Here is a 26578-nt window from a genome sequence, read left to right as displayed (position 1 = left end):
AGTATTTTGTGTTTTCTATATTTATTTGGTCAGGCCAGGGTGTGACATGGGTTTATTTTGTGTTGTGTTTATGTATGGGGGTTTTTCATAGGTTTTGGGATTGTGGCTTAGTGGGGTTTTCTAGAGTCTATGGCTGCCTGAGGCGGTTCTCAATCAGAGTCAGGTGATTCTCGTTGTCTCTGATTGGGAACCATATTTAGGTAGCCCGGGCTTCACTGTGTGTTTGTGGGTGATTGTTCCTGTCTTTGTACCTGCACCAGATAGGGCTGTTTCGGATTTCATTTCGTTAGTTTTGTAGTTTCTGTATGTATAGGTTTTCCTTCATTAAAATATATCATGAATCATCATCACGCTGCATTTTGGTCTGATCCTTGTTCTACCTCTTCGTCAGAGGAGGAGATAGAAGAGAGAATTGAAAGATTAAATGTAATTGCTCGGCATCTATATACGTGGAACGAATTTGACTAAGAAAAACTGGGATAGAGAAGAAGCTATAGTTCATGAGGTGGTTAAGAAATGGTCTGACAAGAGCACTAGCTACAAATGTAGAACAAATACTGTTAAAGTGCATTTTATCCCCCGACTGATGAATGCATCCTAAGGATCAATAAGGCATGTGTTTAGTTAATATGGGGTTCAAATAGAAATTATTAGGAGACATTGCTGCATTGAGCATGGGTGTGAAGTAAACATGTTTTGCTAGTGCCATAGCTTGAAATGTCCTTTGGATGGTTGGGAAAATTACGTAGGAAAAGAAATAAAAAGCGTACCTCAGTTTGGGCTATGGCAACTTCACTGACGATTTTATACATTTGAATATTAACTGGTACAGTGACTATAAACTGATATCTGATTAAATGTATGGTGGTGAAGTCACATACATCACCCCTGCAGAAAGTAAAGAATGTTTAAAAAATCTAGTACATGCTGTAGTAAGGTGGAGTTGTTTTGTTAGTAAAATGTTGTCCCATGTGTAATTGTTGTGATGAACAGAGTTTGGAACATATTTTATTGAACTGCTACAGAAGTAAAGAAATTTACGATCTGATGAGAAGTATTTATTTTGATGTATATACGTATAAATCAAGACTGTCTTTCACAGTGTCTTCGATACTCACATGTATTACAATACTAAAGCATTCTGGTGGACAATAAGACTTGGAAGACAAGATTTATTATGATTATAAAATAACTTTTTGGCCCCTCAAACACTCTTTTAACATAAAAAAGACAAGAGCTAAATCAAGTAGGCCAGTCACCCAACAATGTGGCTAGATAACAATCTACCTATATAGTTAACATTTTCTGAGGATTTAAAAAGAAATCTCAGATTCACTTCATAAAGCTTTCATGTCAATATCAATGTCATTGATCAGATAATATTAACTTTTACCTCAAGCTGATTCAATTTTTCTGAGTCTACTCGTTTTGGAAGTTAGCTCACCAGGTGTCAAATTTCACAGGCTCATTTTATCAATCTGAAAAAATACTAAAAAATGTACATATCATTACCAACATAAAAACAAATTATATACAGATTATCTTGATATTGCTGTCCAAATCTGAATGATATAGTTCCAAAATTGGTCCTAAACTGTCAGATTGAGTGAGGGGGAGGCACCTCCATGTGGCAGCATTGTCAAATTAGCCATTTTTGTGTTTAAGGCCTAATTACCACTCCTTAATCTCTAAACCAATCATTTATCATTAATGCAGACATTGTAACCTAACAAAAGAGGGGTTTGATGAGAAGATTGGTGATTGTAGCACAGAGTTATTGATGTGACAACCATCTTGAAACATGTTTACGAATTTTTAATTGGGGGCTGGAAACTGTTCAGGGGCAAATACTGACTGCAGCTATTCATTAGCATTGTTTAGAAGTACTCCTCTCTAACACGCATGCTAGGTGCCGGGAGATCACAATACTGAATTCAGATTTAGAATTATAATGAGCGCCATGTTGGCTATGTCCATGATTTGGCGTTCAAAAACAATACATTAAAACATTTTTTTGTTGCTTGTAAATGTTTATTTAGACCTTTTTTGGAATTACATACTGGCCGTAACGGCAGTAAATGTAAATAGTTGCAGGCAGGGCTGGCATATTTGCTGAGTAATGAATGCATTTTGACATTCTAACGCTTGTAGAGCTATATAATGGTAAGATGAATATACCCAAATACTGGTTCAGTTGGCAACCAATGTTCTTAAATCAGACAATCCAATTCTAGTAAGATTCTAAAATAGAATGTTATTTTCAGGGACCATACTTGTGAACATTAGAAAAAGTTTAAATTCAAACGGTTTCTCCATCTCAAAATGCACATCAGCCAATTAAAGACGTTGATTTACTTGCACATGATAGAACGTTAGAACAGAGCCCTGTGGGTCCTGGTCAAAGGCAGTGCACTAAACAGTATAGGGAATATTGTGTCATTTGTGAAGCAGACCATGACTAAAACACTTAATTTTATTCCATATAGGTCGATTGGCTCTCAAGTTCCGACCCACATTCCGTCTGACTTCTGTTAGAATCTTAAAGCCGCTCTCCGTAATTCGTTTTCCAGCCCAATGCCATCCCCGGAAATATTATAAATTGAAATAGCCAAACCATTGAACAGCATCAAATATCCAAACTTGTGCCTTTAAAGCCCTGTACCCCTGTGTATACATTCATTGACTGTTTTTTAGCTGGCTGACCTTCAACTATAGTCCTCCCAGTGTTCTCTCACTGACAAAGCACAGGACAAATAACCACTTCTCAATGGCATGCTGCTAGCATTTCTGATGAAACACTCACTCCCCCTGTCCCGCTGCCCACCACAACACTGTTATCCAGGGTCCTTCAGAGGAGCACTGAAGCGGAATCAACGCATATAGTTCCACATGATTCTTCAGATGCTGCTATAGCTGCTTTGCTAGTTACAGTACACATTTTATCATATGAACTTGCTGCTTGTGAACAATTAAGGAGACAGCATTTCTACCGTAATTGCATGTTAGCGGACAGTATAAATGTATATATTGGGTCTCTCCCTTTCTCTGTACTCTCAGTGTGTGTGTCTTTGATGTGTTGGTGTGTTGGTGCCTGTGTTAGTGAGGTTGTTGTGATAGCGGCTAGGCTATGTTAGGATTCCTGTATGTGATGTACCCATAGAGTTGGATAGAGAGCACACTTGGCCCGAAGCCTGCTTTTGCATGGGCATTGTAATGGAGGGCTTTCACCATTTTGAAGTAGCCAACTATGTTGGGCTTCCTACAGGTTCAGGAAGGATCACAGAATTACATTCAGGTCAGCCAATGCTTTATACTCCTGAGAAAACATTGCAGCATTAAAGGTGGCAGTAAATCATCAACCTTGGCTTTATCCCCGTTCAGACAATACACACTTGTGCACAGTAGATGGTGGTATGCACATTTTCAGTTAATTTATATTGTTTATCTGTATAAACAATAGTACGCAAGTATTAACACCATGGGACCACGCAGCCATCATACCGCTCAGGAAGGAGACATGTTCGTTCTCCTAGAGATGAATGTACTTTGGTGCGACTCATGTAGGATTAGAAGAAGAAAGTACAGCTATCCCTCAATGGCGCTGTGCATAAGCAGCCATTGCAAAGATAGGAGATGCAAAGATAGGAGATGAGCTCTCTTGTTAATCTCTATTGGTTGTTGTGATGTAGCGACTAGGCTACGCTAGGTTTCCTGTGTTTACCCTGTGATGTACAACTCTTCCCAGCCCAGCTAGGAGTTATTAGGGATTCTTTTTTTTAAGGATCTGCTCCCCCCAGCCAACAGCTAATGATGCAATTATGTTTAAAACAAATGCAACCAGCAAACTCATTTAGGGGCAAGTTCCACAAACAATGCCAAAACAAGAGGAATAGGAAATGCAGTAAACTGTGAATGTTTTCTCTGGGTTTACGAAGGGTCGTTTTCACCATCTAATGTTGATAAAACAGAGGTTGGTTTTGTGAGTATAACCAGTTACACTGGTTTTTAGGTAGAATGGTGTCCCTCTGCTCTCATGGTATGTGTAATAGCCTACGATGTATGGATTCAAATAGAATCTGTGATAGTTCATTCTTGTTCTGTATTCCAGTTCTTACATTGCACTGACATTAGCCTATACTGTCTTTCTCCCCCCAAAAAATGTTGGTCTGTGTTATAAGATACAGTTATTTTCCTGTCTGCTCTCAGGACTAAAATGTGTTGTCTGTTTCTCTGCAGGTCACCTCTCTCCATGGAAGACCTCCAAACAGGTAAAACACAACTATTTGTGTGTGTATATTTATTTGATTGCAGAGGGAGAAGGGTGACACAGTAACATATTTAATCAGAGTGTGTGCGTATGCGTGTGTGCGTGCGGGTTTGTCTGTCTCCGGGACTTAATTGAGCAAGATGGCGTAGCAGTAAGCAGTAAGTCGTCCTGTCATGTCGTGTCCCTGTATATTTAGTTTATTTTTCGTTTTTACATATTTTTCGTTTTTTACATAGCTATCCCTTTAAAAACATTTTGCTAAACCTAAGCTTCCAAATACTCTCCTGCTACCCGCCTCACCCAATGTAGCTATTTTTCCTAAAGTATTTATATTTACTTCGGAACCCCTCAACTGAAGCTAGCCAGCTAACCACCAGCTATGCTAGCGGTCTTCAGCTAACCGGTCATCAGCTAACCTGTAGTTCGGAAAGCTCTCGCCAGTTCGAACAACGCGACTCTAACCAGAGCATAACGGACCTATTTATTTTTCATCCCCGGATTCCCACCGCAAACGGAACATTTTTCAGCTGGATTTTTCAGCTGGATCTTCACAACTAGCTATCTAGCTAAACCGCTAAACCCGGATGATTACCCCTGGCTAGCGTTTCCACCCACTTAGCTTGAAGCTAGCCCGGCCTGCGCTACCACTTCATGCGGTGACATCAATAGACCGGTCGTGGGCCCGGGTATTGTAGCTCAGGAGTATGCTAATACTCCTGAGCTACAATACCCGGGCCCACGACCGGTCTATTGATGTCACCGCATGAAGAGGAATAAACAGACTCACCCCATCGCGACGTCCCCCAAAGGCTAACTCTCTAGCCCTCGCTATCTCCCTGCTTGCTAATTCGGCCTGATAACTGCTAGCTTGTCCAGCTCCGGTCCGCTAACTGCTACCTTGTCTAGCCCGGGCCTACAAACTGTTAGCTTGTTAGCACAGGCCTGCTAACCGCCTGAATCGCCGCGTCCCAAACGCTCACCGGACCCATATTTACTTTCTATCTCTTTTGACTTTTAATTTGTTTATACCTTCCGGAAACCTGCCTCACCCAATGTGATACGGAATCGCTATTATTTAAAAAAAATTTTGAACACACTCAAGAACCTCCAGAAGCTAACCAGCTAACTAGCTACAAGCTATTTAGTCATTGTTAGTTTTTTTTTACCTGGATAACACTCGCCAGTCCAGCTTCCCTGCCCCATCCACCGCTGCCCCCTGGACACTGATCTCTTGGCTACATAGCTGATGCACGCTGGACTGTCCATTAATCACGGTACTCCATTCTGCTTGTTTGTTTTATCTGTTGGCCCCGTTGCCTAGTCTACGCCATTTTACCTGCTGTTGTTGTGCTAGCTGATTAGCTGTTGTCTCACCTACTGTTTTAGCTAGCTTTCCCAATTCAACACCTGTGATTACTGTATGCCTCGCTGTATGTCTCTCTCAAATGTCAATATGCCTTGTATACTGTTGTTCAGGTTAGTTATCATTGTTTTAGTTCACAATGGAGCCCCTAGTTCCACTCTTCATACCCCTGATAACTCCTTTGTCCCACCTCCCACACATGCGGTGACCTCACCCATTACTACCAGCATGTCCAGAGATACAACCTCTCTCATCATCACCCAGTGCCTGGGCTTACCTCCGCTGTACCCGCACCCCACCATACCCCTGTCTGCGCATTATGCCCTGAATATATTCTACCATGCCCAGAAACCTGCTCCTCTTATTCTCTGTCCCCAACGCTCTAGGCGACCAGTTTTGATAGCCTTTAGCCGCACCCTCATACTACTCCTTCTCTGTTCCGCGGGTGATGTGGAGGTAAACCCAGGCCCTGCATGTCCCCAGGCACCCTCATTTGTTGACTTCTGTGATCGAAAAAGCCTTGGTTTCATGCATGTCAACATCAGAAGCCTCCTCCCTAAGTTTGTCTTACTCACTGCTTTAGCACACTCTGCTAACCCTGATGTCCTTGCTGTGTCTGAATCCTGGCTCAGGAAGGCCACCAAAAATTCAGAGATCTCCATACCCAACTATAACATCTTCCGTCAAGATAGAACTGCCAAAGGGGGAGGAGTTGCAGTTTACTGCAGAGATAGCCTGCAAAGTCATGTCATACTTTCCAGGTCCATACCCAAACAGTTCGAACTACTAATTTTGAAAATTACTCTCTCCAGAAATAAGTCTCTCACGGTTGCCGCCTGCTACCGACCCCCCTCAGCTCCCAGCTGTGCCCTGGACACCATTTGTGAATTGATCGCCCCCCATCTAGCTTCAGAGTTTGTTCTGTTGGGTGACCTAAACTGGGATATGCTTAACACCCCGCCAGTCCTACAATCTAAGCTAGATGCCCTCAATCTCACACAAATCATCAAGGAACCCACCAGGTACAACCCTAACTCTGTAAACAAGGGCACCCTCATAGACGTCATCCTGACCAACTGGCCCTCCAAATACACGTCCGCTGTCTTCAACCAGGATCTCAGCGATCACTGCCTCATTGCCTGTATCCGCTACGGAGCCGCAGTCAAACGACCACCCCTCATCACTGTCAAACGCTCCCTAAAACACTTCTGTGAGCAGGCCTTTCTAATCGACCTGGCCCGGGTATCCTGGAAGGACATTGACCTCATCCCGTCAGTTGAGGATGCCTGGTCATTCTTTAAAAGTAACTTCCTCACCATTTTAGATAAGCATGCTCCGTTCAAAAAATGCAGAACTAAGAACAGATACAGCCCTTGGTTCACCCCAGACCTGACTGCCCTCGACCAGCACAAAAACGTCCTGTGGCGGACTGCAATAGCATCGAATAGTCCCCGTGATATGCAACTGTTCAGGGAAGTCCGGAACCAATACACGCAGTCAGTCAGGAAAGCTAAGGCCAGCTTCTTCAGGCAGAAGTTTGCATCCTGTAGCTCCAACTCCAAAAAGTTCTGGGACACTGTGAAGTCCATGGAGAACAAGAGCACCTCCTCCCAGCTGCCCACTGCACTGAGGCTAGGTAACACGGTCACCACTGATAAATCCATGATTATCGAAAACTTCAATAAGCATTTCTCAACGGCTGGCCATGCCTTCCGCCTGGCTAATTCAACCTCGGCCAACAGCTCCGCCCCCCCCCGCAGCTCCTCGCCCAAGCCTCTCCAGGTTCTCCTTTACCCAAATCCAGATAGCAGATGTTCTGAAAGAGCTGCAAAACCTGGACCCGTACAAATCAGCTGGGCTTGACAATCTGGACCCTCTATTTCTGAAACTATCTGCCACCATTGTCGCAACCCCTATTACCAGCCTGTTCAACCTCTCTTTCATCTCGTCTGAGATCCCCAAGGATTGGAAAGCTGCCGCAGTCATCCCCCTCTTCAAAGGGGGAGACACCCTGGACCCAAACTGTTACAGACCTATATCCATCCTGCCCTGCCTATCTAAGGTCTTCGAAAGCCAAGTCAACAAACAGGTCACTGACCATCTCGAATCCCACCGCACCTTCTCCGCTGTGCAATCTGGTTTCCGAGCCGGTCATGGGTGCACCTCAGCCACACTCAAGGTACTAAATGATATCATAACCGCCATCGATAAAAGACAGTACTGTGCAGCCGTCTTCATCGACCTTGCCAAGGCTTTCGACTCTGTCAATCACCATATTCTTATCGGCAGACTCAGTAGCCTCGGTTTTTCGGATGACTGCCTTGCCTGGTTCACCAATTACTTTGCAGACAGAGTTCAGTGTGTCAAATCGGAGGGCATGCTGTCCGGTCCTCTGGCAGTCTCTATGGGGGTGCCACAGGGTTCAATTCTCGGGCCGACTCTTTTCTCTGTGTATATCAATGATGTTGCTCTTGCTGCGGGCGATTCCCTGATCCACCTCTATGCAGACGACACCATTCTATATACTTTTGGCCCGTCTTTGGACACTGTGCTATCTAACCTCCAAACAAGCTTCAATGCCATACAACACTCCTTCCGTGGCCTCCAACTGCTCTTAAACGCTAGTAAAACCAAATGCATGCTTTTCAACCGGTCGCTGCCTGCACCTGCATGCCCGACTAGCATCACCACCCTGGATGGTTCCGACCTAGAATATGTGGACGTCTATAAGTACCTAGGTGTCTGGCTAGACTGTAAACTCTCCTTCCAGACTCATATCAAACATCTCCAATCGAAAATCAAATCAAGAGTCGGCTTTCTATTCCGCAACAAAGCCTCCTTCACTCACGCCGCCAAGCTTACCCTAGTAAAACTGACTATCCTACCGATCCTCGACTTCGGCGATGTCATCTACAAAATGGCTTCCAACACTCTACTCAGCAAACTGGATGCAGTCTATCACAGTGCCATCCGTTTTGTCACTAAAGCACCTTATACCACCCACCACTGCGACTTGTATGCTCTAGTCGGCTGGCCCTCGCTACATATTCGTCGCCAGACCCACTGGCTCCAGGTCATCTACAAGTCCATGCTAGGTAAAGCTCCGCCTTATCTCAGCTCACTGGTCACGATGGCAACACCCATCCGTAGCACGCGCTCCAGCAGGTGTATCTCACTGATCATCCCTAAAGCCAACACCTCATTTGGCCGCCTTTCGTTCCAGTACTCTGCTGCCTGTGACTGGAACGAATTGCAAAAATCGAATTTTTTAAACCTCCTGCTTTATGCTGTCAATGTATAGTTCATACATGCATAATCTATGAGTAGAATTACTGTGTTAGCTACCTCTATTAGCTACAAAATCCCTAGCCTTGCGGCACCATTTTCCTTACATTTTCCACCATGTGGGCCAGCCCCCTAGCAATTCAAGTTCTAACCAATGAGCTTCAGCCCCTTGTCATTTGCGTGACAGCTAGCAAGGTGCAGACACAGCAGAGCGAAAGAGAGAGCAATGACATTGTGCACATACGTGACGTTGTACATCATTGTCGCGGATAACTTTTGGCTCGTGAGCACCACTTTAAGAACTACTGGCTAAAATGTATAGGGTAAATCCAATTGAATTCAATCACTTTTTGGCAGCACCCATTATGATTTGAACGAAACCTCCTATACATATTTGCCCAATGTAGAAGTGCTCAGGAAGTGACTTTTGGACCTGAATGCCAAAACAGTCAAGATACAAAAGTGCTCCAAGTTGACCCCACCATACCATGAGATATCCATGTCTTCATCACTGGAAATGATAAATTGCTTTTTTTTTGTTTGATATCACTTAAAAGCTTAGAAACAGTATACTGTCCTCCTTATAGTGTGTGGAACCGTAACTTCACAGCCAGCCAAACTCCATTCAACAAGAAACTGAAACAGAGTCAGGGATAGGCTTCCAAAAACCTCCAGTGTTTTATTGATGAAACGGAGTGAAACTGAAACATAAAATAATGGAATTACTGATACAGCTTAAGCCTAATATATAAATACACAATACAGTGCTTAGCCAACAACTGCATTTTTTTTTATTCTAAACCCCAATAGTGCACACACTTCACCTGAATGAAAGGAACTAGCTGCTACATCAATTAACAGACACTCTAGGCAGGGTGGTACACTTGACATAAAATCTGAATACCAACCATCTAGTACAAATACTCTCTGATACAACAGAGATAAACATCTTAGAAAATGATTTGTACTCACAAGCAATGCTTTCAAAGAATTTAACAACAAGGATGGCAAGAGATAACCCGCAGTGCTGCAACTGTTCTCAACAATGAATCTTATTTAAATTACTGCCTAGTTCCCTTTTCAGCAACAAAGAAAAAACACAAGCTAGATGTAATTCAATTGAATGGCCCCCGGGTGGCGCATATCAAAGTGTATATAAACCCTGAACGGAGCAGAACAAACAGGTTGTCAAACTTCAACATTTCCGAATATACATATATATTTTTTTACCTTTAACGTCAATGATCTAAAAACACGTAAACTCAAATGTTTTTCACATTCTAATTTGTTGTACCATAGACCCTATTTTACATTCTCTAAGGTTTTTGTGTTGTGCCCGCCATCAGTTGAGACAGAGCATACTCTTTAATACAGGGTGGTTGTCATATTTTGGCTGATAAATGGACTAAAATGGGAATACATTTGAAATTTCAACTTTCAAGTGGTACCACAAAGATGGTTGGAGGTCCACACATCAGACAATGTAAATTGAATGGGAACATCTGTTGTTTTAAATTATACTGTCAATCCTCCATAGGAAACCTATTGAAATAAAATAAAATTGTATTTGTCACATGCGCCGAATACAACAGGTGATAGACCTTACAGTGAAATCCTTACTTACAAGCCCTTAACAAACAATGCAGTTTTAAGAAAATACCTTTAAAAAAGTAAGAGATCAGAAAAATAAATGATTAAAGCAGCAGTAAATAACAATAGCGGGGCTATATACAGGGGGTACCGGTACAGAGTCAATGTGCGGGGCCCCGGTGTCGAGGTAATTAAGATAATATATACATGTAGGGGGGGGGGGGGGCAATGCAAATAGTCTGGGTAGCCATTTGATTAGCTGTTCAGGAGTCTTATGGCTTGGGGGTAGGAGCTATTTAGCTATTTATTTTTATTCTTGGACCTAGATTTGGCACTCCTGTACCGCTTGCTGTTACGTAGCAGAGAGAACAGTCTATGACTAGGGTGGCTGGAGCCTTTGACAATTTTTAGGGCCTTCCTCTGAAACTGCCTGGTATAGAGGTCCTGGATGGCAGAAATTACAGTAATACAGTAGCAGTCAAAGTTTGGACACACCTACTCATTCCATGTTTTTTATTTATTTGTACTCTTTTATATATTGTAGAATTATAGTGAAGACATACCAACTATTAAATAACACATTTGGAATCCTGTACTAACCAAAAAAGTGTTAAACAAATCCAAATATATTTGAGATTCCTTTCAATCAACAGGTGCCTTGTTAAAAGTTAATTTGCGGAATTTCTTTCCTTCTTAATGAGTTTGAGCCAATCAGTTGTGTCGTGACAAGGTAGGGGTGGTATACAGAAGATAGCCCTATTTGGTAGAATATCAAGTCCATACTATGGCAAGCAAAGTGAAAAGACTGTGAATCATTACTTTAAGACATGAAGGTCAGTCAATAAGGAAAGTGTCAAAAACTGAGAGTTTCTTCAAGTGCAGTCACAAAAGCTGCAGTGATACAGCATCTGGTATGTGCTTAGTGGGACGATCATTTGTTTTTCAACAGGACAATGACCACACCTCCTTGCTGTGTAAAGGCTATTTGACCAAGAAGGAGAGTGATGGAGTGCTGCATTAGATGACCTGGCCTCCAGAGTCACCCGACCTCAACCCAATTGAGATGGTTTGCGATGAGTTGGTGTATTAGAGTGAAGGAAAAGCAGCGAACAAGTGCTCAGCATATGTGGGAATTTCTTCGCGCTTTTTGGAAAAGCATTCTATCAAGGCAAATGGTGGCTACTTAGAAAAATGTAAAATATATTTTAATTTGTTTAACACTGACGATTTACACTGTGTCACGCCCTGGCCTTAGATATATCTGTTTTCTTTATATTTTGGTTAGGTCGGGGCGTGACTAGGGTGGGTATGCTAGTTTTTGTATTGTCTAGGGTTATTTGTATGTCTAGGGTTTTTGTAGATCTAGTTTGTATAGCTTCACGTTTCGTTATTTTGTTAGTCTGTTCAGTGTTTCATTCTTTAATTAAATAAGAATGTACGCATACCACGCTGCGCCTTGGTCCGATCGTTATAACAATCGTGACACACTGATAATGACTTGAGGCCAAAACGTTTGTGTTTTGTTGTCACCTTTAATTTATGCACTTTCTTGCGCTATGATTTTTTGGGCATCATGATGTTTTAATAAATATCTTTATTTTGCATTCAAGCCTCGGCTTTTGATTTATTCCTTTATTCAACAGTGCACGGGTCTCTATCTTTTCTGGTAATTGTAATTAGTTAATTAGTCAATTAAATTTAAATGTCAATGGTGAACCAGCTAAATTGCCGTGGTTTGAAGCGATAGGTCCATTCTATGAATTACATGTCCATGATTGAAATGACACCCACCCTGTATCCATGAGCAAATTGTGTCTCAACCAATGGCGGGCACAACACAAAAACCTCAGATGTGAAAAAGTTCTAAGCTACAACATATCGAATCTGAAGCGTTTTTAGATAATTGATGCTAAAGGTTTAATTTTTAAATAAAATAATAAAGAAATAATACAATACATTTGTAGGACTTTAAACTGTGGAATTGAAAAACCTATGAATGAAAAACACCTATGAACTGAATGCCCTATTGATTTGAGTGGTCTGTAATTCAGCTTTAAAATGCAAATGTGTACGCAGTTATCTAAACATGACTGGATTAAATTAAAGTAATTGACATACAGTTGAAGTCGGAAGTTTACATACACTTAGGTTGGAGTCGTTAAAACCTGTTTTTCAACGACTCCACAAATTTCTTGATAACAAACTATAGTTTTGGTAAGTTGGTTAGGACATTTACTTTGTGCATGAAACAAGTAATTTTTCCAACAATTGTTTACAGATAGATTATTTCACTGTATCACAATTCCAGTGGGTCAGAAGTTTACATACACAAAAATGACTGTGCCTTTAAACAGCTTGGAAAATTGCATAAAATGATGTCATGGCTTTAGAAGTTTCTGATTGTCTAAGTGCCACAATTTCAGTCAATTGTAGGTGTACTTGTAGATGTATTTCAAGGCCTACCTTCAAACTCAGTGCCTCTTTCCTTGACATCATGGGAATATCAAAAGAAATCAGCCAAGACCTCAGTAATTTTTTTTATTGTAGACAACTTCAAGTCTGGTTCATCCTTGGGAGCAAATTCCAAATGCCTGAAGGTACCACATTCATCTGTATAAACAATAGTACGCAAGTATTAACACCATGGGACCACGCAGCCATCATACCGCTCAGGAAGGAGACATGTTCGGTCTCCTAGAGATGAATGTACTTTGGTGCGAAAAGTGCAAATCAGTCACAGAACAACAGCAAAGGACCTTGTGAATATGCTGAAGCAAACCGGTACATAAGTATCGACATAACCTGAAAGGCCGCTCAGCAAGGAAGAAGCCACTGCTCCAAAACTGCCATAAAAGAGCCAGACTATGGTTTGCAACTGCACATGGGGATAAAGATGGTACTTTTTGGAGAAACGTCCTCTGGTCTGAAGAAACAAAAATAGAACTGTTGTGCCATAATGAACATTATATTTGGAGGAAAAAGGGGGATGCTTGCAAGCTGAAGAACACCAACCCAACCGTGAAGAACAGGGGTGGCAGCATCATGTTGTGGGGGTGCTTTGCTGCAGGAGGGACTGGTGAACTTCACAAAATAGATGGCATCATGAGGATTGAAAATTAAGTGGATATATTGAAGCAACATCTCAAGACCTCAGTCAGGAAGTTAAAGCCAAATGGACAATGACCTCAAGGAAACTTCCAAAGTTGTGGCAAAATGGCTTAAGGACAACAAAGTCAATGTATTGGAATGGCCATCACAAGGCCCTGACCTCAATCCCATAGAGAATTTGTGGGCAGAACTGAAAAGCGTGTGCGAGCAAGGAGGCTTACAAACCTGACTCAGTTACACCAGCTCTGTCAGGAGGAATGGGCCAAAATGCACCCAACTTATTGTGGGAAGCTTGTGGAAGGCTACCCAAAACATTTGACCCAAGTTAAATAATTTAAAGGCAATGCTACCAAATACTAATTGAGTGTATGTAAACTTCTGACCCACTGGGAATGTAATGAAATAAATAAAAGCTGAAATAAATCATTCTCTCTACTATTATTCTGACATTTTCACATTCTTAAAATGAAGTGGTGATCCTAACTGACCTAAGACAGGGATTTGTTACTAGGATTAAATGTCAGGAATTGTGATAAACTGAGTTTAAATGTACTTAGCTAAGGTGTATGTAATCTTCCTACTTCAACTGTAAATCTTTCTCCTTTATCCTATCCCATCACTATCTGTCTCTACTGCTGTGCCTTCAGATACCAGAGCAGTGGGACCCCCATGGAAGTCCCCAGACTTGCTTGTCAGCCCCAGTGCTTCCCACGGGCACACCCTTCTCTACCCAGCCACAGCATCACACCTCGGTCCCCGACTCCACGGAGGGCTTCGACCTCAAACCCGACCCATATGACCTCTATGAGAAGTCCAGGGCCATCTACGAGAGTAGACGTGAGTATTGTTACATGGATACATTGTTATATCTTACAAGATAAAGTTTCCACTAGACAAAGACCTTGAGTAAAGTTTTGGATTTTCCCCACTGAGGGAAATTATGATTGGGGGAGGGGAAGCTGATCTTAGATCTGTACCTTGGGGAAACTTCACCCCGGAACGAGTACCACACTTCCGCTTCCTGGTTCTGCACTGGTGGCTTATAGAAGGTGGAGACTTTTCCTTAACTGAGAAGATGCGGCAACGTAATGTCTGTTTTGTCCAGTAGTGGCAGAAGTTATATCCACAGCAACCAAAACCAACAACTAAATCAACATAGCTTCATAACATTATGGAGTATTATTTAGGTATGGCATATTGAGATAATGCTTAACAACACTAAGTGTGAATACTGAATATGCAATCAGTAGAATTTGTACCGTCTGTCTTTTTTCTTATTCAGTCTGTGAAGGATATTGATCTCTTAATCCTGAAAGATTATAAATCAGTGCTGCATTCTCTCCTTTCTTTGCCACCGTTGTCTGTGTTTGTGGGGGAATTCTCTACATTCTCTTTCTTCCTCACTATCTGCATCCCCTCCTCTTTCTCACCTCTTTTATCCTTGTTTTTTCTACTCCTCTCCCTATTGTTCTCTCTCTCTCCCTCTCCCTTCCCTCTCCTTCCTCATCCCCTCCCTTTCTCCCTGTGCATCCCTCCCACTCTCTCTTTCTCTCCCCCTATCAGGTCCAGAGTACCAGGAGGTGGAAGTTCACCTGTTGAGGGAGAAGACTGGGTTTGGCTTCCGCATCCTGGGGGGTGACGAGGCCGTGCAGGCTGTGAGTCCGGACGCCCGCGACAAGGCTCGTATGGGACGGGCAGGACAACACACACCATTATACACACCTAGCATGTCTAACCTCATTGAACATACCTGCTGTCTGCTGCTGCCTACACACCTAACACACTGAACAACATGTAATACAAACCTTACATCATTTATACAACGGGTGGGTCTAATCCCGAATACTGTTTGGTTAAAACAGCATTCCTGGCGGTGTCTATCCACAAGTTACCACAGGCATTTTAACGTCATAGAACAAAGTAAATCGGCTGAATCTAGACTGCGCAATCCACTGTCTCATCAGCTCAGCCAAGCAATCTATAAACTTGATCTACACTATAAATAGCATTATCTCCCATTACTTTTAGACAAACATTTAGTTTTCAACAGCGTAGATTTGTATAAACCTTACTGTCTGTCTCTCCGACTTTGCAACATTATTTTAATATTCAAATTTTATCTCCAGCTGTCCCATAGTAATGAACGTGTTGGGACGAGACCGACAGGCAGGCAGCATTTCTCAACCAGTCGAAATCAGGAATCAGATTTTTTATGGATATACAGTATACAAAGAAATGTCAATTGAAAAAAGGTCAGATGAAACAAAGTGCACCTTTCCAGCTTTAGTTTGAAGTGATTGTGTTAGCTTTGTTGTCCTGACGACTGAGCAAATGTTCTATGCAAGGTGAAATCACGCCTCATTAGCTCATTGTTATGGATGTATCCAAATAAATGTCTCTATAAAACTGCTTATGCAAATGCAGATACTGTTATATTTGCTGCACTTTTTGACGTGACTGTAAGTTAGCTGTAGTTGGCTAGCTAACAAGCAAGGGATAAGAACGTTGTCAGCCAGTATGGCAATGGAACATTTCAAAGTAACAACTGGGTCACGTCCATAGATACAGAACAAAAACACTGAACGACTGAGTCGCGTCTCTGTTAACTGAACCGATAGACCAGCCAACCAGCTTGGGTACCAACCCTAGATTTGTTTTGGGACTATATCTTGTGGAAGGATTAAATATTATGAATAAATTCATCAAAATATTTTTTTTAATGAAAATATGTCAAACATTATTTGAATTATGTTGGTAACCTGTTGTATAAATGTGATAATGCCCTCGAAGCCGGTGTTTGGAGGAGATATTGACACGACTTCGTCTCAGGCCTAACACCCCTGCCAATATATCCTCCAAACACGGGCTTCTCGAGCATTATCACTTAAGTAATAAACACCTAACACCATAATACCCAACTACACCATAATGCACACCTAATGTCATCTTACACACATCTAACCAACTTAGAGTTCCATTATTATATATTTTTACGACGCAACTGATTTCAAATCAAAATGCAAGTTATAGATCTGTCATTCTCATTGAAAGCAAGTCTTATAAGCGGTATATCCGTTCTATATGCAATATTTTTTTATTGGTTTGTTTTTAAATTCTTTGCTACGAAACGTTTTGCGACAGTGTGGCCCACTGAACACGTCCGATAGAATTCAACTATGTTTATTTATTCCCACCCAGCACACCTATAAATGTGCTGCTAATATAGATTGTCGTTGAACAGATTGTGATTGGGGCGATCATAGAGAACACTCCTGCCGAGCGCGATGGACGTCTTCGACCTGGGGACGAGCTCATCTCCGTGGATAAAATGGTGGTTGCTGGGAAACCACACAGATACGTGATCGACCTGATGCACGCAGCTGCACACAATGGTCAGGTCAGCCTGAAGGTCCGGAGGAGAGTCCACTTCTTCAGTGAGTAGAATTCACTACAATGTATACACTAATTCACTAATCACTACTATACTACGTATACACTAATCACTACTGTAGTACACTATACACACACACTATACCAGTGGCGGTCAGTGCCATTCAAGATGAGGGAGGGCGATTTTTTTCATGTGCATGGCCTTATTTCTATTACAGCATATTGGATGACTGTCATTCATATTCCATTACACAGTTTACACACTCTGAATGAAAGTTTACAATGTAGGTGCACACAGGTCAAGACAAAAATCTGAGCTGACAGTGACATAATTCAATACCGCCTTGCACACTCTTGCCTGCATCGAGCTGATATAGGGTGTAATCGTTAGTCCAACAGTTGCAAACAAGAGTTTCTATTGCACAAATTCAGGTATGTTCATCTTCGTTTTGTTCCATTTGTTTCCGTTTAAAAAAAAATTCAACAGAGTTGGCGGAATTATACACCCCTGATCACGTGCAAACACAATGCACTTTCATAGCATCCACGCTTTATTCCTTCTCGTATCTATGTGCTCTCCTCCTCTCACCTTGTCCATTCACTTGTGGACTTCAATGCACAAACACATCAGGCAAAAAAACTTTCCAAGCCAAATCATATGATAACCATTACACACAGCCTACATCATTGTCACCATATTAGCTAAAGTAACGTGATAGTCAACATATCTAATATAACTAAAGCCTCATTAAAGCTGATACAATCATGCAGTAACGGCAATAAATTAGTGTCAATAAATTAGTTAAAGCTTACCTTGACTTGGAAGAGTTCCAGTGTTGTGTTGGATAGTGTTTGAGTATGCTAGCTGCATTTACTAGCTAAGTAAGTGAAACTGAAAGTGAAAAGTGACTCTCTCTCTCTTGCTTCTCCTTCATTTTGGAAGAAATTAATTTGTTCAAAACTTTTCAACTATTGTTTTTCCTCTCACTTTCAGTCAAGCTGTAGCTTATGCTTTCAGTACTAGATTCATTCTCTGATCCTTTGATTTGGGTGGACAACTTGTCAGTTCATGCTGCAAGAGCTCTGATAGTTTGAAGGACAACTTCCCCACTTACTGTGTAAGTCTATGGAAGGGGGTAAGAACCATGAGCCTCCTGGCACCCAGAGGAGGACGGAAGCGAGCTGTCCTCCAGCTACACCATAGTGCTACCCCACAGAGTGCTGTTGAGGCTACTGTAGACCTTCATTGCAAAAAAGTGTTTTAATAAATGTTTTTTTGACTTGATTATATTTAGTATAGTTTTATCTAAAAAGTGTAAATGTTTTATGATTTTTATTCTTATGAAATTCACTGAGGAGGATGGTCCTCCCCTTCCTCCTCTGCGGAGCCTCCACTGCACTATATACATTATATAATGGCCAGATCAGGCTGACGGTCAGTAGGAGAGTCCACTTCCCGGGTGAGAAGGGTGAGTAGCATAGAGGGGGTAGAAAGTCACCTTCAACATCTCTCTCTCGATTTCTGCTGCCCTCTGTAGGTGAGGTGTTAGGGGTGAACGGCCGTAGCCCTGGCTACGTGTCCACGCAGCACAATTCCCCGCGCAGCGACGCCGCCTCAGCTTCCTGTCCCGTAACCCCCGGCAATGTCCCGCCACCATCCACCACCTCCCCTCCAGAGGGCACCGTCCCCCTGCATACCAGTGATGTCATCATCCACCGCAAAGAGAACGAGGGATTCGGCTTTGTCATCATCAGCTCGCTGAACCGACCGGAGAACACAGCTGTCATCAGTGAGTTACACGATGTCTCTCGTGCCGTAGGAATATAATCACCAGAGTAAAACTACTAAAGTAACTCTATTTCTATGTCTTTCGCTATGGGTTATTCTGGAATAGAACAGGATGGGTGCGTAGACCATTTGGGATTTTCTGTTAATTGATAGTTACACAACACCACTCCATGTGTTTTAAAGTTAGCCAAGAGGGGAGATAAGCCTTTTGCCATGATGTTAGAACACTTGTAATAACTCAGAAAACATTACAATTCTACAACTACCCCTCCCTCTTGGCCAGTCCTTTCCCTTCGATGTTTGCAGATCTGTCAGGTAGTAGCAATTTGGTGGAAGCTTTAGCACTACACTGTGGTAAATATATACCGTACCTATCCAAACCCTTCAGACAAGCTAACATCGAGGGGTTATGGCCAAAGGGTAGGGCAGGGTTGCCCAAACCTATTTCCATTTTTTTTCTCAACTATCTGTGATAAACAAGCCCCTCTCAAAGTACCGGGTAAGAGGTTGAGACAATCCCTGGTTTACAGTGGAATTATCTGATTTGACCCTAACATCTCAAAAGAGGCTGTGAATGAATTCTTTTTTTTTTTTACCTTTATTTAACCAGGTAGGCTAGTTGAGAACAAGTTCTCATTTGCAACTGCGACCTGGCCAAGATAAAGCATAGCAGTGTGAGCAGACAACAAAGAGTTACACATGGAGTAAACAATTAACAAGTCAATAACACAGTAGAAAACAAAGGGGGAGTCTATATACAATGTGTGCAAAAAGCATGAGGAGGTAGGCGAATAATTACAATTTTGCAGATTAACACTGGAGTGATGAATGATCAGATGGTCATGTACAGGTAGAGATATTGGTGTGCAAAAGAGCAGAAAAGTAAATAAATAAAAACAGTATGGGGATGAGGTAGGTGAAAAAGGGTGGGCTATTTACCAATAGACTATGTACAGCTGCAGCGATCGGTTAGCTGCTCAGATAGCTGATGTTTGAAGTTGGTGAGGGAGATAAAAGTCTCCAACTTCAGCGATTTTTGCAATTCGTTCCAGTCACAGGCAGCAGAGTACTGGAACGAAAGGCGGCCAAATGAGGTGTTGGCTTTAGGGATGATCAGTGAGATACACCTGCTGGAGCGCGTGCTACGGATGGGTGTTGCCATCGTGACCAGTGAGCTGAGATAAGGCGGAGCTTTACCTAGCATGGACTTGTAGATGACCTGGAGCCAGTGGGTCTGGCGACGAATATGTAGCGAGGGCCAGCCGACTAGAGCATACAAGTCGCAGTGGTGGGTGGTGTAAGGTGCTTTAGTGACAAAACGGATGGCACTGTGATAAACTGCATCCAGTTTGCTGAGTAGAGTGTTGGAAGCCATTTTGTAGATGACATCGCCGAAGTCGAGGATCGGTAGGATAGTCAGTTTTACTAGGGTAAGCTTGGCGGCGTGAGTGAAGGAGGCTTTGTTGCGGAATAGAAAGCCGACTCTTGATTTGATTTTCGATTGGAGATGTTTGATATGATATCATATTCTAGGTCGGAACCATCCAGGGTGGTGATGCTAGTCGGGCATGCGGGTGCAGGCAGCGACCGGTTGAAAAGCATGCATTTGGTTTTACTAGCGTTTAAGAGCAGTTGGAGGCCACGGAAGGAGTGTTGTATGGCATTGAAGCTTGTTTGGAGGTTAGATAGCACAGTGTCCAAAGACGGGCCGAAAGTATATAGAATGGTGTCGTCTGCGTAGAGGTGGATCAGGGAATCGCCCGCAGCAAGAGCAACATCATTGATATACACAGAGAAAAGAGTCGGCCCGAGAATTGAACCCTGTGGCACCCCCATAGAGACTGCCAGAGGACCAGAGAGCATGCCCTCCGATTTGACGCACTGAACTCTGTCTGCAAAGTAATTGGTGAACCAGGCAAGGCAGTCATCCGAAAAACCGAGGCTCCTGAGTCTGCCGATAAGAATATGGTGATTGACAGAGTCGAACGCCTTGGCAAGGTCGATGAAGACGGCTGCACAGTACTGTCTTTTATCGATGGCGGTTATGATATCGTTGAGTACCTTGAGTGTGGCTGAGGTGCACCCATGACCGGCTCAGAAACCAGATTGCACAGCGGAGAAGGTACGGTGGGATTCGAGATGGTCAGTGACCTGTTTGTTGACTAGGCTTTCGAAGACCTTAGATAGGCAGGGCAGGATGGATATAGGTCTGTAACAGTTTGGGTCCAGGGTGTCTCCCCCTTTGAAGAGGGGGATGACTGCGGCAGCTTTCCAATCCTTGGGGATCTCAGACGATATGAAAGAGAGGTTGAACAGGCTGGTAATAGGGGTTGTGACAATGGTGGCAGATAGTTTCAGAAATAGAGGGTCCAGATTGTCAAGCCCAGCTGATTTGTACGGGTCCAGGTTTTGCAGCTCTTTCAGAACATCTGCTATCTGGATTTGGTTAAAGGAGAACCTGGAGAGGCTTGGGCGAGGAGCTGCGGGGGGGGCGGAGCTGTTGGCCGAGGTTGAAGTAGCCAGGCGGAAGGCATGGCCAGCCGTTGAGAAATGCTTATTGAAGTTTTCGATAATCATGGATTTATCAGTAGTGACCGTGTTATCTAGCCTCAGTGCAGTGGGCAGCTGGGAGGAGGTGCTCTTGTTCTCCATGGACTTCATGGTGTCCCAGAACTTTTTGGAGTTGGAGCTACAGGATGCAAACTTCTGCCTGAAGAAGCTGGCCTTAGCTTTCCTGACTGACTGCGTGTATTGGTTCCAGACTTCCCTGAACAGTTGCATATCACGGGGACTATTCGATGCTATTGCAGTCCGCCACAGGACGTTTTTGTGCTGGTCCAGGGCAGTCAGGTCTGGGGTGAACCAAGGGCTGTATCTGTTCTTAGTTCTGCATTTTTTGAACGGAGCATGCTTATCTAAAATGGTGAGGAAGTTACTTTTAAAGAATGACCAGGCATCCTCAACTGACGGGATGAGGTCAATGTCCTTCCAGGATACCCGGGCCAGGTCGATTAGAAAGGCCTGCTCACAGAAGTGTTTTAGGGAGCGTTTGACAGTGATGAGGGGTGGTCGTTTGACTGCGGCTCCGTAGCGGATACAGGCAATGAGGCAGTGATCGCTGAGATCCTGGTTGAAGACAGCGGAGGTGTATTTGGAGGGCCAGTTGGTCAGGATGACGTCTATGGGGGTGCCCTTGTTTACAGAGTTAGGGTTGTACCTGGTGGGTTCCTTGATGATTTGTGTGAGATTGAGGGCATCTAGCTTAGATTGTAGGACTGGCGGGGTGTTAAGCATATCCCAGTTTAGGTCACCTAACAGAACAAACTCTGAAGCTAGATGGGGGGCGATCAATTCACAAATGGTGTCCAGGGCACAGCTGGGAGCTGAGGGGGGTCGGTAGCAGGCGGCAACCGTGAGAGACTTATTTCTGGAGAGAGTAATTTTCAAAATTAGTAGTTCGAACTGTTTGGGTATGGACCTGGAAAGTATGACATTACTTTGCAGGCTATCTCTGCAGTAAACTGCAACTCCTCCCCCTTTGGCAGTTCTATCTTGACGGAAGATGTTATAGTTGGGTATGGAAATCTCTGAATTTTTGGTGGCCTTCCTGAGCCAGGATTCAGACACAGCAAGGACATCAGGGTTAGCAGAGTGTGCTAAAGCAGTGAGTAAAACAAACTTAGGGAGGAGGCTTCTGATGTTGACATGCATGAAACCAAGGCTTTTTCGATCACAGAAGTCAACAAATGAGGGTGCCTGGGGACATGCAGGGCCTGGGTTTACCTCCACATCACCCGCGGAACAGAGAAGGAGTAGTATGAGGGTGCGGCTAAAGGCTATCAAAACTGGACGCCTAGAGCGTTGGGGACAGAGAATAAGAGGAGCAGGTTTCTGGGCATGGTAGAATATATTCAGGGCATAATGCGCAGACAGGGGTATGGTGGGGTGCGGGTACAGCGGAGGTAAGCCCAGGCACTGGGTGATGATGAGAGAGGTTGTATCTCTGGACATGCTGGTAGTAATGGGTGAGGTCACCGCATGTGTGGGAGGTGGGACAAAGGAGTTATCAGGGGCATGAAGAGTGGAACTAGGGGCTCCATTGTGAACTAAAACAATGATAACTAACCTGAACAACAGTATACAAGGCATATTGACATTTGAGAGAGACATACAGCGAGGCATACAGTAATCACAGGTGTTGAATTGGGAAAGCTAGCTAAAACAGTAGGTGAGACAACAGCTAATCAGCTAGCACAACAACAGCAGGTAAAATGGCGTAGACTAGGCAACGGGGCCAACAGATAAAACAAACAAGCAGAATGGAGTACCGTGATTAATGGACAGTCCAGCTTGCATCAGCTATGTAGCCAAGAGATCAGTGTCCAGGGGGCAGCGGTGGATGGGGCAGGGAAGCTAGACTGGCGAGTGTTATCCAGGTTAAAAAAAACTAACAATGACTAAATAGCTTGTAGCTAGTTAGCTGGTTAGCTTCTGGAGGTTCTTGAGTGTGTTCTAAAAATAAAAAAAATATTGGCGATTCCGTATCACATTGGGTGAGGCAGGTTTCCGGAAGGTATAAACAAATTAAAAGTCAAAAGAGATAGAAAGTAAATATGGGTCCGGTGAGCGTTTGGGACGCGGCGATTCAGGCGGTTAGCAGGCCTGTGCTAACAAGCTAACAGTTTGTAGGCCCGGGCTAGACAAGGTAGCAGTTAGCGGACCGGAGCTGGACAAGCTAGCAGTTAGCAGGCCGAATTAGCAAGCAGGGAGATAGCGAGGGCTAGAGAGTTAGCCTTTGGGGGACGTCGCGATGGGGTGAGTCTTTTTATTCCTCTTCATGCGATGACATCGGTAGACCGGTCGTGGGCCCGGGTATTGTAGCTCAGGAGTATGCTACGGTGGTAGCACAGGTGCTACGGCCGGGCTAGCTTCAAGCTAAGTGGGTGGAAACGCTAGCCAGGAGTAATCCGGGGTTGCGGTTTAGCTAGATAGCTAGTTGCTGAAAAATCCAGCTGAAAGATGTTCCGTTTGCGGTGGGAATCCGGGGATGAATCCGGAGATGAAAAATAAATAGGTCCGTTATGCTCTGGTTAAAGTCGCGTTGTACGAACTGGCGAGAGCTTTCCGAACTACAGGTTAGCTGATGACCGGTTAGCTGAAGACCGCTAGCATACCCGCTGGTTAGCTTCAGTTGAGGGATCCCGAAGTAAATATAAATACTTTAGGAAAAATAGCTACATTGGGTGAGTCGGGTTGCAGGAGAGTATTTGGAAGCTTAGGGTTTAGCAAAATGTTTTCAAAGAGATATGTGGAGAAAATATGTAAAAAACGAAAAAGAAACGATATATACAGGGACACGACAGGACAGGACGACCTACTGCTACGCCGTCTTGGGCTCAACATCTATAGAATTTTATCGAAATTGAGCTTTCAGAAGTTGTAAAGGCACTCAAATCTATTGACCTTAAGAAAACGGCTGGCCCGGATAAATTGAACACTTTTTTTTAAAGTGGTGCAGAGATCATTGCTACCATCCTTCTCTACCACTCTCACTCATACTGTATTGGCGAGTAATACGATTCCAAAAGTCTGGAAAGCAGCCTACACCTTTTTACATAAGGGTGGAGATCCATCCCAGATGGATAACTATCATCCCATATCTAAACTGTCTGCACTGGCAAAAATGTGGGAAAACCTGGTGAACTCAGTTGAAAGACTTTCTTTATGATAACTCAATTTTATCTAAATTCCAGTCATGCTTGAGGCAAGCATAACACACAATTACTGTCGTAACTAAGGCTGTAGGTGATATTCTAGATGTTTAGGACAATAAACATTGTGTTTTGTTGTGGGAATTCAAATCAAGTAAGGGAGAAGAGACTTTCAATTTCTTCAAACAATCAATAATTGATTAATTATTGCAATAATGGAGCTACGGTGGTCGTTGACCCACCCGTAGGTGATTGTTCTGAGCCTGAATAATATACAAACGCAATGGAGTTATGTAGAAACACAAAAACTGCTTAGTCATGGTTATTTCCACCACTCCCCAGCAGATAGGGGCATCATAAGATACCTTGCTTTCTTCTTGTGGCTATTTTTTCGGATCAAATCAAAATCAAATGAAATGTATTTATATAGCCCTTCGTACATCAGCTGATATCTCAAAGTGCTGTACAGAAACCCAGCCTAAAATCCCCAAACAGCAAGCAATGCAGGTGTTGAAGCACGTTGGCTAGGAAAAACTTCCTAGAAAGGCCAAAACCTAGGAAGAAACCTAGAGAGGAACCAGGCTATGAAGGATGGCCAGTCCTCTTCTGGATGTGCCGGGTGGAGATTATAACAGAACATGGCCAAGATGTTCAAATGTTCATAAATGATCAGCGTGGTCAAATAATAGGTCTGGGACAGGTAGCACGTCCGGTGAACAGGTCAGGATTCCATAGCCTGTGTGAGGTCATAGCGTGAGGTCATAGCGCACAAACAAGTGATAATGGCAGCTACGTTACTCCTTTCTCTACCAAGTTAGCCTCTGTTCTCTTCATATCTCAACACAACTGTGCCCTTGAAGATAGTAAAAGAACATGATGGACTGAAGAACTGTGGTCACTCTGAGACTCTTTGTCTTATGCTGTGTGACCAAGTTACTCAGAAGCAAAGATGATTGGAAACAAGAACAGGTTGTTCTGTCCCTCAAGTTCTCTCTCTGCCGTAGTCGCCATGAATGTCCTTGACTACACGCTTGGACCAGCAGCGGGGGGTGAACGTGGAAGAGAGGAACCACCCTTTCTCAGAAGCACAGCATTGTTAGAATGAAAATGTCTTACTATAGTTCATATATTTATTAACTATTCATTTTAAACCAATCAGGTATATAGGTAATTCTTATCTCACATTTTCACTTTTTATTAACTTATCAATGGCCTTCGACACTGTTGGCCATACCCTGCTGTTGTATAGACAAAAATATATATTTTAAGTGTTGATTGGATTGGTTACAAAACTACCTTTCTGACAGAACTCAAGTGTTTGGCATCGGAGGGTATTACAAAAGGAGTTCCCCATGGCTCTATTTTAGGTCTGATCCTTCTTACACTGTATATTAATGATATAGGGAAGACTGTTGACTCTGCAAATCTGTATGCTGATGACACACTTATTTATTCTAGCGCAGCTAATATTGAGAAGCCTTTTCAGGACGCTGATCAGATTTTCAATTTTAAAGTTGTGCTTAGTGCAAGGAAAACAATATACGGTTTTCTCTTCTCTGAATGTAGACACATGGAGTCACGGGCAGATTTTAACTCTAAAAGGCTAGCAAATTGATTGGGTCATCTACTAAAAATATCTTGGGATTTGGTTAGAGGAAAATCTGAATTTTAAACCGCACATTGACCAAGAAACTGAAATTGGTTTTTATTTTAGGAACAAAGCACTTTTTATCGGTTCTGGATTATGGTGATGTTAGCAAGTACGTTAAAAACTCTGGACACGGTGTATTACTATATCACTCACCAAATACAGATTTTTATGCCATTGCAAAATGTACCTCTCTCTCCACCAGGAGGCTAAGCACTGGTACAGCCTACACCTGTGTACAAGGCATTGAAAAGGTATCTCTGTTCCTTAATGCGTCAGCATGCATCAGTTCTACTGGCACCTAGCTGAACTCAGCTAGCCGAACCAAACGAGTGTGCTCGCATACTCCCATAAAAGACCTTCGCTTGAAACATGAGAAAAAAGTGGCAATAGTACTTTTTGTCCTTTTTGAGATGTCGTAGCCAGT

At 43.1% G+C, this 26578-nt stretch overlaps 1 protein-coding gene across 2 annotated transcripts in view; it reads left to right on the top strand.

Moving 5' to 3' along the window:
* Positions 1–26578, top strand: part of LOC109888917 (membrane-associated guanylate kinase, WW and PDZ domain-containing protein 2) — a 260612-nt gene that overhangs the window by 205883 nt on the left and 28151 nt on the right. For both annotated transcript variants that reach the window (XM_031823241.1, XM_031823242.1), the window contains exons 12-16: positions 4237–4268; positions 14261–14450; positions 15177–15268; positions 16855–17047; positions 18542–18793. In XM_031823241.1, the coding sequence (XP_031679101.1) occupies positions 4237–4268; positions 14261–14450; positions 15177–15268; positions 16855–17047; positions 18542–18793 (759 nt within the window). The remainder of the gene's footprint in view (positions 1–4236; positions 4269–14260; positions 14451–15176; positions 15269–16854; positions 17048–18541; positions 18794–26578) is intronic.

This window comes from Oncorhynchus kisutch, linkage group LG4 (genome assembly GCF_002021735.2).
Source record: "Oncorhynchus kisutch isolate 150728-3 linkage group LG4, Okis_V2, whole genome shotgun sequence".
In the NCBI taxonomy this organism is placed as follows: Eukaryota; Metazoa; Chordata; class Actinopteri; order Salmoniformes; family Salmonidae; genus Oncorhynchus; species Oncorhynchus kisutch.
The sequence above is the reverse complement of the archived record's forward strand: the minus strand, read 5'-3'. Positions and strand labels throughout refer to the sequence as shown.